General features: G+C 48.8%; 1 protein-coding gene across 1 annotated transcript in view; it reads left to right on the forward strand.

Annotated features, from left to right (window-relative positions):
- LOC109314135 (centrosome-associated protein 350-like) overlaps nt 1-12946 on the forward strand; it is a 45995-nt gene that overhangs the window by 13092 nt on the left and 19957 nt on the right. Inside the window, exons 9-13 of the mRNA XM_019541122.1 lie at nt 3785-3960; nt 10456-10553; nt 11278-11388; nt 11856-11974; nt 12406-12530. Coding sequence (XP_019396667.1) covers nt 3785-3960; nt 10456-10553; nt 11278-11388; nt 11856-11974; nt 12406-12530 — 629 coding nt within the window. The remainder of the gene's footprint in view (nt 1-3784; nt 3961-10455; nt 10554-11277; nt 11389-11855; nt 11975-12405; nt 12531-12946) is intronic.

Consider the following 12946-nt stretch of genomic DNA (forward strand, 5'->3'; position numbering starts at 1 on the left):
ATGCAGATTTTAAGGTCCTTCTCATGCAGTCACTCTCAGACACCAAGAACTATGTCCAGCTGCCACCAAGCTTGGGCACCTAATCCAGCAACGCGGGAGGCAGAAGCACAAGGAGATCCCACTAGCTCGGCAGCAGTTCTCAATTAAAAATAAAAATCTCTATGAACTGTCCCACTGTAGGGCTGGACCACACTAATGGCCACCATGAGAGCGCAAGTTACCCACTTATCTACAGACTCAGCTCTAAGGGAAGGATCTCGCTTGGGACATTTAAACACAGGCTGGACAAAGCATTAATTAATGTACCCCTGTATTGGCTGGGCATAGACCATCTCCCCCTTACAGTTCCCAGGGGTGGGTGAGAGGGTCTTGGTCTGTGTGGTCCCTGTCCTGGACTGGTGCACTCTCCCTCCTGCCTTAAATATAGTACAAGACTAAGAAGATTATTAACATCTTTACTAATCCAAATTAAGATGAGGAAAGTGGAAAGAGGAGCCCGGAGAACACATTTTGCTAGACATATGAACAGCAAAGTTCAAGCCTCTTCTTTGTAGAGAGCTATGAAGGTCAAAGTTTACACTCAATTCCTGCTCCGATGCATCGGTTGCAGGGACCGTGCAGCAGTTATCACTGATGTGCAGTGCAAACAGGTGTCCAAAATATTAACATCAGTCCTCCACGTTGGCACTGTCCAGGGAAAAGAAACCGGAGTTGAAGGTGCTCTCCATTTTTCTGGATCAGACCCATTAACCGTAAGCAGCTACAGGATCTAGTCTCATCTTCTCAGAGCTCTGAGATGGACGTCAATCCATGCTAATGAATTCAACATGCCACCTCCTGCAGCCACTGCCATCTGATCTAGCAGAGGCTGTTGCTTTTAAGTGCATGTAAAGGATAATCTGTTCTTCTAGATGAGGTCGCTCCACTTCAAAGTGACAAGTGTTTTTTGAAGTTACAAGTTACTCCAGAAGCAAATAGGACTCATAGTAGAGATTATATCTTTTATTAGACCGACAAGATCTCGGCAAAAAAAATTCCTTTCCTTGCAGGTTCTTCTTAGAGAATTGGGTGTGCAGCTCCCCGCAGTTGTGGCAAATGCTAAGTTCAACTTTCTACTCGAAGACCACGGTGATGGTCGCAGGCTAGGAAGATTCCTTAGCACACCTATATTCCTAGCCACCTGCCTACCCATATTCCCGCAGGGGATCCAAGAGGTCTTTCCACAGTCAGGAGTGGGAGAAACGCAGGCCCCCTCTCCACCAGGAGCAGCTGTGCCCCAATATAGACCCTCCCGAAGCAGCAGCACAGGCCCTTAAGAAACCAGCACTCGGTGCTACTGCAGATACCAAACCGACAGCATTTGCAGGGACCGGTATTTGAATTCTTTCCTAGGAAATCTCCTTTGTCTCCCCCACCGCCCTACCTCGCACCTGCTTTCTGAAGACAGCTCAGGCACGAGTCGTAGGAGCTGCTCTAATCGTTGTAGCTGTTTCTGGGTCATTCTGTGTCAGGAAAAACAAAGAAAAGCTTATTAATGAGAAAAATGAAATGAGATTTCCCTAAGCTGATTGCTGATAAACATGAATGTGCAAGTGTTTCTCCCGCCCCTGAAAAAAAAACATCTGTCGCTGTTTCAGGCTGTCGCCACGTCCCTGCCTTGCTCCGAGCTGCGGCTGGGTCCGTAACTGCCTATATTCACACATTCCTGCCTAATCTTTTTAGCTCAGCTTTGCATGGGGCCTTTTAAAGGACTTCCAAGCAGAACCTTTGGCAAGGGAGCAAACTGGCCGGGAGGTGGTTTGAGCTCACATCCCCTACCCTTTCCCACGATGCTGGGCGCAGCACAGACACCTGTGGGTCTCAAGGCTGCGTTGCTAGACGGGCCCCACTATCAAAGCATTTATAGCGATTGCAGGACCCAGCTGCAACCTGGCTCACCGCAAGCCCCTGAACCACCATGCAGACAGATACGAGCCATTGCATAGGAAGGTTTCTAAGGGCCTTGCAAAGGTTAAATTGTGGCGCATGCGAGCGAGCCCTGATTAGTTAAAACCTCAGAAGCAGACATTTCGATTTTTCAGCAGTGGTGAAAAATGCAGCCCTCAAAGGACATGGGCCTTTTAATTGGCAACTAGGGTCATTAGTTTTTTCAGTGTCAGAGAGGTACAGGGAAGGGGATTCTGTACACTGCCTGCTAAGATCGTTCAGTCAAACTGTATTCAACTCTTCTGTCGATGGAAATTTCACAAATGATAGTTGAGTCAGAAGGGTTAATCCAATGTTGTAGAGTCCGACAGGCTGTTTATGACTATGTGTGACTTCACCCATAGAAAAGGGCAAGGATTTCTTAGGGTAATATCTTTTATTAGGCCAGCTGTGCATGGATGCACTTGCAACGTGTGCTACCCACCCATATTCGAGCTCAGAGTGCTTGTTAACCAACACAAACAGGAAATGTGACTTAAAAGAAACGCTGGCTTTGCTAACCTGCCGTGTGTGCCTGCAGGCTCATGCCACAGCCTTATGGCCAGGTCAGGGAGAGCTGTCCTTTTGTCACTCAGGACATTTTTGCCTGTGTAGTTTAGGGGCTTCACCCCTTGCAGGGGCTAAACGGTGCAAGCTCTGCAGCCCAAAGCCCAGAGAGCTGGATGCCCAGTCCTGGAGGTCTCTCCATCCCAGGGTGCACAAGTCTGTAGACGCTTCACCCCAGGAGAAGGGGAGCTAGAAGAACCAGGTCCACCCTCTCCTCTCGGCACTGGGCTCAGGACCCTGCGTTAGGCATGCTATGACCCTTTCCTCCCATGCTGCAAGCCCCTTCAAGGACCCTGCATCACCTTCCCTGTTTATCAGGCTCTCTAACTTGTCCCTTCCAGTGCCTCTTAACCTGTATTTCTGACATCTCTCCAGGACAGGCCACAGCCTCCTCACCAGTCTACACTGCTTTCATAATTGTTGTTCTTAACATGGTGCTCATTCATGCGAGGGAGACAGGAGGCTGCCTTTCGTTAACCCCGTAGGGCTGCTTCTGAGTGGGGAAGTGCAGACTCTTTGGGGTCACTCAGGTAAATGGACCGTGGGGACAGACCCTATGATCCCATTCCCTGCGTTTCTGCCAAAAGGTGACCATGTTCTCAAGTCTCTTCCTTGACCCTGGTCCATTTCTCCATCCCATTCTTCAGTTAGTACTCTTCTGCTATTGCAAAAAAGGCATCTGGCTAAGAAGGAAAAGCAAGCCACTGAGATGAGAACATGTGGGTTTTTCTCCCCCCACGGCCTCAGTTTCCCTGCCTGTAAAATGGCCATAATACCAAGACTACAAACTTTTGTGGGCCAGGGATCATCTTTTGGTTCGGTGGTTGTCTGACCAAACTCCAGCACTGAGGAGCCCTGATAGGGATGGGCAGGCTTTTCAAATAAAAAACGCTACCAAAGGCTTCCTCGCATCCCAGGGTTAACATGTTCATGTTCCCAAGCTGCTCCGAGACCCTCAGAGGAGTGGTATGACATGAGCACAGTGCTATATGTCAGATGCGGGAGCAGGTGTTAGCAACGCCAGCACCCACCAGCGAGTACAGAAGCAGGCTTGCCTTGGACGGCAGGGCGATGCAGGGGCAGAAACATCCCCCTGGGTGTAACCTGAGCTAAGGCAAGGGAACCCAGACTCCCAGGCCATCCCAAGGTCCAGATATAACCCTGCTATGTGCTAACACAATGCAGTTTTTGTCTCATCTGCCCTCCAGTAAGTGTCTCTCTCTATATGTGTGCGTGTGTTGGCTTAATTCAGTCCACGGAGAGCACCAGCGGAGCAAAGGAATCGCTGCGCATCCGAGCTTTGGAAAGAGGAAGCCCCTACGTTACTTCCTAAACAAACTCTGGGAGCTTCAACCAGTCGCCGGTCAGGACCCTGCGCTTCTGCAGCTGGCAGGATCGAGACGCAGGAAAGCTTGGAGAAGGACTTGGGTAAGATGATACTCAACCAAGAATTCAGAAAAATAGACTAGTCGCTTAATACAATTGATGCATTACATATGCTCCGTGCAGTCCGGCACTAGAAGACCATCTTCGAGCTTTCAGTACCAATTGGCACTTGCCCTTGTCTGATTTGATTGGAGTTCTGGCATCCAAACAGCTAAATCATTGCTGAAATTTCAACCATTTGATAAGTCCTCTTCCATTTGCTGGGCAGGTCTAATTTTTTGACGTGCACATCCTTTTGGAAGAGATGTAGATGGGCTGGGACACTTCTCCACTCATCTTTTCTGCAGTCCCTTTTAAGGGTCTGGGACCTATGCTTGCCGTCACCGTACTGCATGCCAAATCGCCCCAGGTAGACAGTTGGGGAAAGAGCAGCAAAGAGGTTTTTTTAAACCCGTCCCCTAAGGCCAGTGGCTTCGTTGGGAGTGGAACTGGGGAATCCTGGGAGGCTGGCTGGTGGGAGGCCACAAAATAAGGAGACCCATGTATTTTGCATAGAGACAAGGGAAAGTTTGCTGCCGAAAGGGTTAAGCAGCAAACAATAGCAAGCCAGCTTCTGGCAGAAGAGACCTCGGCTTGCTTGTACCAAACAGTAGCAGATGGCGCATTGTTTTAAAGGCCTTCCAGAGACAAAAGAAGAAGATCAGATAACCTTTCCCTGACAAGGTACTTAAAAAAAAAAAAAAGAAAAGCCCTTGCTCTTATCACAGATTCTTCATCATTTCCCCACAAGATTTCAGACACAATAGCAGATTTTGAGAGGGGCGAGGGTGGTTTAGCCAGGCTCTACCCCAGCCCCCAGCAGATAGGAATGTGTGGGGGGGGGGGGGTTGTGCTTGGGCAATACGTCTGTTTGTCCAAAATGTTTCCCATAAGCAGAGGGCATTTCATTTACTGAGCATTTAAGGCTATGGGCCCCAGTTCTGGAGCCTTTTTGCAAACCCCCCCACTGCTTACAAGTTGACCAGTAAAATCCTCCGCCTGACTGCCGTGCAGAAGAGCCCGTTGCAAACCGGCAGCATTTGCAAGAGTCAGGAGAGGGGGAGATTCAATCCCACCCTGAATCAGATCCCAAAGCAGAGCAGTTTCCAGCCTGCGTTGCTTCAAGGCAGTGTAATGTCATTGTTTTTAGAAATTGTGTTTTTCCCTCCACTCGCCGCTGGTAGCAGAGGGGAGAGGAACGTGCAGAGAGAAAACTGTGGTGCTAAGAGAGCGCGCACGTGCCTTCCTACAGCGCAGATTATATAATGATAGGCAATTATATAGAATGCTGCAAAACATAAATATTTACCTTTAAAACACGTACGCGCTGCCTAAGCGCTAATTGCGGCGGGGAAGACACGCTAAATATTTCCTGCAGAAGACAGGCTTTATGGGATCATCAAAGCCTGGTGAACACAGCCAATGGCACCAGAGTAGAAACTTGCACCACGTCTGGTATTTGTTGCTATTTGCTACCCAGAATCAAGTCATTGGGCTCGTCTCTGACTCTCAACATTTTTGTTTTAAAACAGTCAAAATAAATGCAATCCCTTTCCAATATTATCAACTGCCCACCTCAGCCATACAATGCTTTGTGCACCATGACAAACCGAGTATATTCTCTGCAGAGGACCGCCAGAAAGGCACCCCATGGACAGCAGTGGTTTGTTTGGGGGGGGCGGGGGGGGTTAATATATAAATCACCCATGAGCCACATTTTACCTTGACATTTAAGGAAACATCCACCAGATTCTGATTGCCTTGGATCCATACACTGCATATCTCCCCCCATCCATCACGCCCCGCTGAAGCAACAGCCCCTTTTGGTAGGACCAGGGCTGAATTTTCCCTCTTCCCGCTAGCCCTGCATCTCGGAGAGAACTCCCCATCAGCCAAAATTAATCGTGTCTATAGAAGATTTTGCACAGAAAATGTTTATAATATTCCTCAAGTTCATTTGGGGTCACATCGTGCTTCTATTAAAGAAAAAAAAAACCCAAATCACTAAGTTTTCAGGGGTAAGGGGGCTAGGATTTCACCTTAAACCCGTGGTCCTCCAAGACTGATGTGTATAAAGGGAGACGGTGAAGTACATTCGAACACCCATGAAGACCCTATGCACTGCATGGACTGGGTACACCTGAAACTATAACTGTATGGGTTTAAAAACAGAAGTCAGTACAGCCCCTAGCAGGCATGTATTTATACAAGTCAATATATCACCATCATCTCCTCCTAGGTGCCTAAATCCCTTCTGAAAAAAAAAGGGACTTGTACTTCAGAATATTTCACTCCAACACCCAGACCTACCACCCTCACACTCAAGTGGCATCTTTCTAAATTAAAAGGACTTGCAAAGGGTTTTTAAACCCGAAAGCTTGCTATAATTTTTTCCCCCCAACTATTTAATTTGGTCTAATAAAAGATATCAGATTCACCCAAAGAACCTTGTCTGCCTAGGTCCCGAGACCAACACAGCTACAACCGGCACCCCGGTTAAGATCTTGCCAGGCATGGTTCTTTGCATAGATGTGATATCTTTTATTAGACCAACTGAGTAGTTGGAAAAAAACGTTCTTAGCAAGACCCGAGTTAAGATCTTGTCAACTCAGTAAATGTTTGCCACGCCACACTGCCTTTTTTCATGGACTAGAAGGGTATTTGGGTTTTTCTACAGTGAAAGACAGTGGGGTTTAATTTGTGATTCTGTGCTAAGCATTACAGTAGAATTAGGAATGAAAGTGAAATGCAATCCAACCCCCCTTAGAAATACAATAATTTAAACCAGTAAAGTGCTAGTAAAGACATAAGGCTGCAAGGTCCTTTGGGTAGATGTGATCTCTTTTCCAATGATTTAGTTGGTAAATAAAAAAGTTCTTTGCAAGCTTTTGGCACCAACACCCTTTGTGCCCAAAAGCTTGCAAAGAACTTTTTTCCAACTATGTGGTTGGTTTAATAAAGGAGATCACATTTACCCAAAGAACCTGGTCTGCCGATGTCCTTGGACCAACACGGCTACAACCTGCGCCCCAGGAAAGAGGGACGCCGCATTTCCACCTGTAGCCGCTCTGCATAATACTTTGCAGCACTAGAGGGTGCTACCTTCTTGTTTGTAGAAGAAAGAGAAAAAAGCAAGTTCGTAGACTCAGGATGGTAACGACACTGCTTCAATTAATCGTTCTCAGATGTAAAGCTTTAAGAACAGACTCCCTAGTGCTGCATTTCAGGTGCTACAGTAGAAACAGGAGCAGAGGCAGCTTGTGTTTGACAAGGACTTGCAGATAGGAGCTTGGCAAGGTAACAACCAAATTCTCTTTGGTTTTCCAACAGGCCAGGCGTCATTGCTTTTTGCCATGAGAGCCTTTCCCTGCGGTGGTCTTCCCCTTACACCTGTAGAGGCCAGAGGAGGGGGGCAGCTGCGAAGCTCCAGGGACTAGGCAAAAAGCCAGGACAGGCCAATAAAAGACATTGCCAAACAAAAAGTGTAGTTGGCAGAGGTGTTGCACAAGCTTTTGGGCACTAAATGCCCTTCCTCAGGTCTGGGAAAAGTAGCAGTGGAGCTCATCTGAGGAGAGAGAAGTCACAGGTTTACTCTGTATTTAGTTTACCAGTCCATAATACTGACTTGTACCCCCTCCATCCGTGGCTCTGGGCTGGTTAGCTTGTGGCAAGTGTGTGTTGTCACTGTGCAAACTACCACACATCATAGAAAGTGGGGGCTGGAAGGGACCCCGGGAGGTCACATCTAGTCCAACCCCCTGCTCACAGCAGGACCAGCCCCAACTCCATCATCCCAGCCAGGGCTTTGTTGAGCTGGGTCTTAAACACCTCCAAGGGTGGAGAGCCCACCACCTCTCTGGGTAACCTGTTCCAGTGCTTCACCACCTTCCTCGTGAGAACGTTTTTCCTAACATCCAAACAAAAATCTCCTGTGCTGCGACTCAAGCCCATTGCTGTTATCTGCCACCCGGGCATGTCAGCTGCAGACCCGAGCGCGATGCAGGGTTGACAGAGGAGAGCCACATCCGACCTGTCAACTGACCTTAGATCAGCCACGTGTGCCAAGGGATTTAGACACAAGCATACGAAATTCAAGGGGATAGAAAGAGTGGGCAAAGCGAATCCCAGTATTCAGCAACCAGACACCGCGAAGACAAGGGGAGAAAATATTCAGAACCGCCTCGGTGCCAGCAAGAGAGAAAAAAAAGAAATGGCCCATCTCATGAATTATTCCAGTTTTGCTCTTTACCTGAAGTTTAACATTAAGGGAGGAAGCCTAGCAGGACTGTTGCCTTCAAGTTGCACTTGCACACATTTAAAGTTGCAAGTGTGTATCTTTGTAATAATTGGGTTGGACTGATTGCTGACACTGGCAGAAAACAGGAAGGCTGCCCTTGACTACAGCACCCGTAAGTGCTTCTGTCTAACTTCAAGGGATTAGAAAAATGAGACTTTTAGCCCAGCTTCTTTAATTATATGTAGCAAGGATTCTACAGGGCTGTGCTGAGATTTTGCAGGGGCAGCGGAAAGTGATTTAATAAATAGCCGTGGCATGCTGTTTTAATAGGAAACCATACTGGACTGTGTGCATCCAGAGAGGCAGTAAAATGCCATTTATCAGAATAGAAAGGAGGACGTGAAACGTAACCGCTCAAGTGGCACTCTGAATGCAAGGCGCTTTGATGCCAAGGGTATGGTCAGGCAATAGCCACAGCTGGGAGAACAAGAGGATGCTGGAGAAGTAGGATTCATTTAAATGGGGCTCTGCTTCTGTCACTCCTGGCGTACAAAGGGTTTAGGTGCATTTGCAGCATTTTCACGGGTGATTTGCTCGCTGGGCACATATTCACCCTTCCATACACAGACTCAGGCCCTGGGCTAAGCCTGCCACAAAAAAAACAAATTTCCATGCACACGCTCTGCCAAGATGTTCCTGAAACTGTTTGAAGACAGGAGGTGCAGAGCCCAGAGCAACACTGTCACTCGCTTTGGTGGAACAGCTTTGGTCCCAGAGCCGAACATGACCCTCACCTTCAATTTATGTTCAAGAGAAAGGAAAGAGGATGCTGCCAACATCTCCAGTACCGGAGGGAAAGTACGAATTGATGCTTCCAATGTGTACAAGTCTGGAGGCATCCACAGAGACTGCCACCTGGTTGCATCCTGGAGGATCTCCCTACAGATGCCCGATCAGTGTATCAGCAAACAAAGGAGTCTTCATCCTGTCAAAGGCTGACTATGGAGAATCGGTACTGGGATTTGCAAAAGTTGAGACCCAAACCCCCCTGCATATCTGGGAAGACGTGGATATAGATCCAGATTGTAGCTGGAGTTTGCAGGCAGGCCTGTTTCTAGTCATGAGGGACAAGGACCCACTTCTGATCTTTGTTTCTGGCAGTGACGCAGCTCAAGGTAAACACCTGACCTGCTTGAATAGACAGACCCATCCACCTGAGTGTTTTAAATAGCCCAGAGCTTATTGCTGGTAAACATTGCCTAATCAAGGGTTTCTATCTGTTGCTGTATCAGTGAGGTAGTAGCAGCAAGAGGCACACCTAGAGCAAGAACTGGTTTTCCCTGTCAGAAGCAAAAGCAACAGTTCAAGGCCAGTACAAGGTTTCTCTCCCGTGACCCCATGGAGGAGTCTCAGTGGCCCACACAGAGGTGTGGGCAATGGGGGAGCAGACACTGTGCAGACAGAGCCTGGCAACTGCTGAACAAGGTTGGAAAGTTTTATTCTCTTAAGTCCTTGGTGGGGCTGATCCGCCAGGCGCAGCCCAAAGAGAATGGGGCTACAGGCACTTGGTAGTCCTGCTTTTCCCCCCATCCACGTGTCACGCATGTTAGTGCTGGAAGGGAAGAGCAAACCCCTTTGTTGTTCCTTGTGGTGGAGACACCCTTTCTCCCCTGTGCACGTACAGCGCCTAGCACACCGCAGGGGCTGTCAGGTTTCATGCAACAGAACATCAACCAAGACCCTGATCTAGCAAACTGGCCCTTTTCAGTGCAGCACTACAGCAGCATGTCAGCCCCCTCGGCTTGGATGGGGTCTGCCTCATGCTGCCAGGCACTGCAGATGTGCACACATCCAGCGGTGCACCTTTTGGCTAAATAAAGCTGCTCCAACACCTGCAGCTGCCCAAGGACACCCTGCACACACCCACCTCACTTCTTGTGGGCCTGAGCCGGGAAAAGGAAGCTCAACAGTATGGTGCACAGAGGAGCTGGAGGGCAAGGGGTCTCCTGGAGCATCCTAAAGATTTCTTGACAAGTGCTGCATCCTGGAGGCACGGTTAAGAGATGTGTACCTCCAAATACAGGCTTCTCCACCGTTACCTTCCCTTTGATTGGCTCTGAAAGTGCTGGCCTCTTTTTTTTTTCCCCTCTTCCAGTCAGCTCCTTATTAAAGATGCAGAAATCAAGTCTCAGAAATACTTCAGAATGGAGCCTTGACCAAAAATGGTGACTGATGCCATCTCTCTGTTCTTGCTTTCCTAGGCAGAGGCAAGCCTGCCTGCAGAGATGCAGAAGAGGGGTATAGGAGCCATCTCGAGAGCATAAAGCAAGCGTCTCATGTCTTGGCTCTCAAGCTGCAGGTACAGCATGCACCCGACGTACATGAAAGCTTATGTCTAGCTCCTCTGTATGAATTAGAGAGTCAGGTAGGCCAGGCATGCTTGCATGTGGCCTCCGTTTTTGCACTGCTGTCACAGATTGGCTCCTAATGACATCTCTACCCTAAGCAGCTGCCATCTGCAAAGGGATTGCTAGCCCAGCAGGCCAGGCAGAATAGCCCTTATGGAGCATGAGGTTTTCTGCAGCGAAAGGCAGTGCCCTGCCCTGGTGCTACTGGAACCAGTGCAAGCACTGGTGCCGACTTCAGAGCAAGCAGCATCACCCCTGGAAACAATCACACCATATCTGCATTTCCTTTGGTTTCAGAGTCTGCAGTAGGGTGTTCCCAAGGGCCAAGTCCAAAGAAATTAAGGTGCCAAGTCTCCGACTTGAGAAATATCTTCCTGGACCTGGCCCAAAGTCCCTGAAGTACCCAAGTCCCATAGCCAGTGGGACTGAGGCTCTGGAATCGCTTTGAAGCTTTTGAAAGGGTTAAATCAGGCATCTCTTTGTAGCACCTCTCAGCATATCCTCTGCGAGCTGGTGAGTGTCAGGGGTATCATTTCCCATTCCCCCCCAAGTTCATTCCTGTGGCGAGAGACTCCTTGATGCCATCCTCTCGAGTTAGCTAGACGCCAGCCTGATGAGAAATGAAGCTCGCTACCTTCAGTCGAAAACCTTTCAAATCCTGTTTCCCAAACCCAGGCCTATCAGCTCCAGCAGGAAAGGCAGCTGGCAGTCCTTAGTGAAAAGGCCAAGCTGGAAGCCCAAGAGAGCCAGAGGTCTTTGGATGAGTTGCTCAAGCACCACGTAGAGGTAAGAGTCAATGGTCCAAGCAGCAGGACAGACTGAGCCGTCACCTCTGAGTTGTGCCAGTTCCTTTCTGTCTTGCTCGCCTAAACCTCGCTTTGAGGGCCCGTTCTTGGGATGATACTCTAGGAAACTTTCTCATGGCAGCTCAGATGAAGGAGAAGCTTCCCGTAGGCTGGGAGATGGACCAGAGGGGAAGCTCGGTGCAAAGAGACGCATCCTGTCCTGCAGGAAAGCAGCTCCTGATAGCTCCAAGCCTTGCCTCTCGTTATACCTCTCCTCCTTACACACACCACCGTTACTTCATTGCACCTAGCTCATTCTTTAATATCACCCATTAAGAAATCAGAAGCGTGTGAAAGGTACTAGAAAAAACAAGATCTATCCCAAGAGAGCTACTTAAAGACTCAGAGCTATCACCTTTAGGACAGCTTACCCGTTGCTATTAGGGAGCATCGATTCTGGTTTTGCAGGGGCTGGATAACGCCAGAGCTGACTCTGCTGTCAGATCAAGATTCGAACTTGCCAAGCAAGAGCCAAGACGGTGTCGACTTGAAGGTGATCCCAAGAGGGAGAACGCAGCTGCAGCCAGGTACAGTAGGCAGCACGCGACAGGACACACAGCCGTCAGCCCGCTACCTGTTTAAGACAGGATTAAAAGGGGAAAAATAGGCCTGTGTAAGGCAGTGACACAGGAGCACATTTCTGCAACCTCAAGGAAATATCCATTGCAAGGAAGGTGGCTTGCACAGCAGCTGCCCTGGACACAATGTTGTGTCCCACCTTTTCGCGGTTTCCCCCTCTGCACTAAACTGTCCCTCAACCCATTATGCTACGAAATGACTGTTCACGTGCACAAAGTCCACCACTGAACAGGAGTTAGTGACAATATTTTGAGAGGTCTTGAGCTCTGCTAGCGAGGCGTGCTCTCAAACACCGAGGTATTGGTGCCATTACTGCACTGTGCAGCGACTATTGCAAATCATCACATGAACATGCATTTGTCTTCTTCCCCACTCCCAGTACCCCAGGGGGGCATTCACCAAGGCCTTCTGTGCAGAGGACAGAGACGGATGGCAATACCCAACCGACCACAAAAAGAAGAGCCCCTGGGGAAGCCAACCTGGATCTCTCCACCCACCGACCAGGTAACTCTCACTGAATGATTGGCAGCCACAGGATAAAGTGGTAGATCCTGCCGCATACGTGGGGAGAGGTGCAGCATTTGGGGGTTGCAGCTATCAGCCCCGATTGCAGCAAACCTTTCACTATGCTCAGAACATTTGCCTGAGGAGGATCCATATCAACACATATATCTATGATGCCCAAGCAACATCTTTACTTTTCTTATCAAACCGCATCCCTCGGGTAGCTGGGATTAATGACACCCGGCACCTATTCACAGGCTCCACAGGTCAGTGCAAGATGGAAGACATACCTGGTTTCCACTCACTATTGGAAACTTCATGATTTAGGCCCATTAAGGGAGAGAGGTGACATCCGTCTCCAGATAAAACTACTCAACAACCGACTTCATGCATCAGGCCTATAGAGTCAGCTCGCT

This window comes from Crocodylus porosus, unplaced genomic scaffold, assembly GCF_001723895.1.
Source record: "Crocodylus porosus isolate Cpor-Errol unplaced genomic scaffold, CroPor_comp1, whole genome shotgun sequence".
Taxonomy (NCBI): domain Eukaryota; kingdom Metazoa; phylum Chordata; order Crocodylia; family Crocodylidae; genus Crocodylus; species Crocodylus porosus.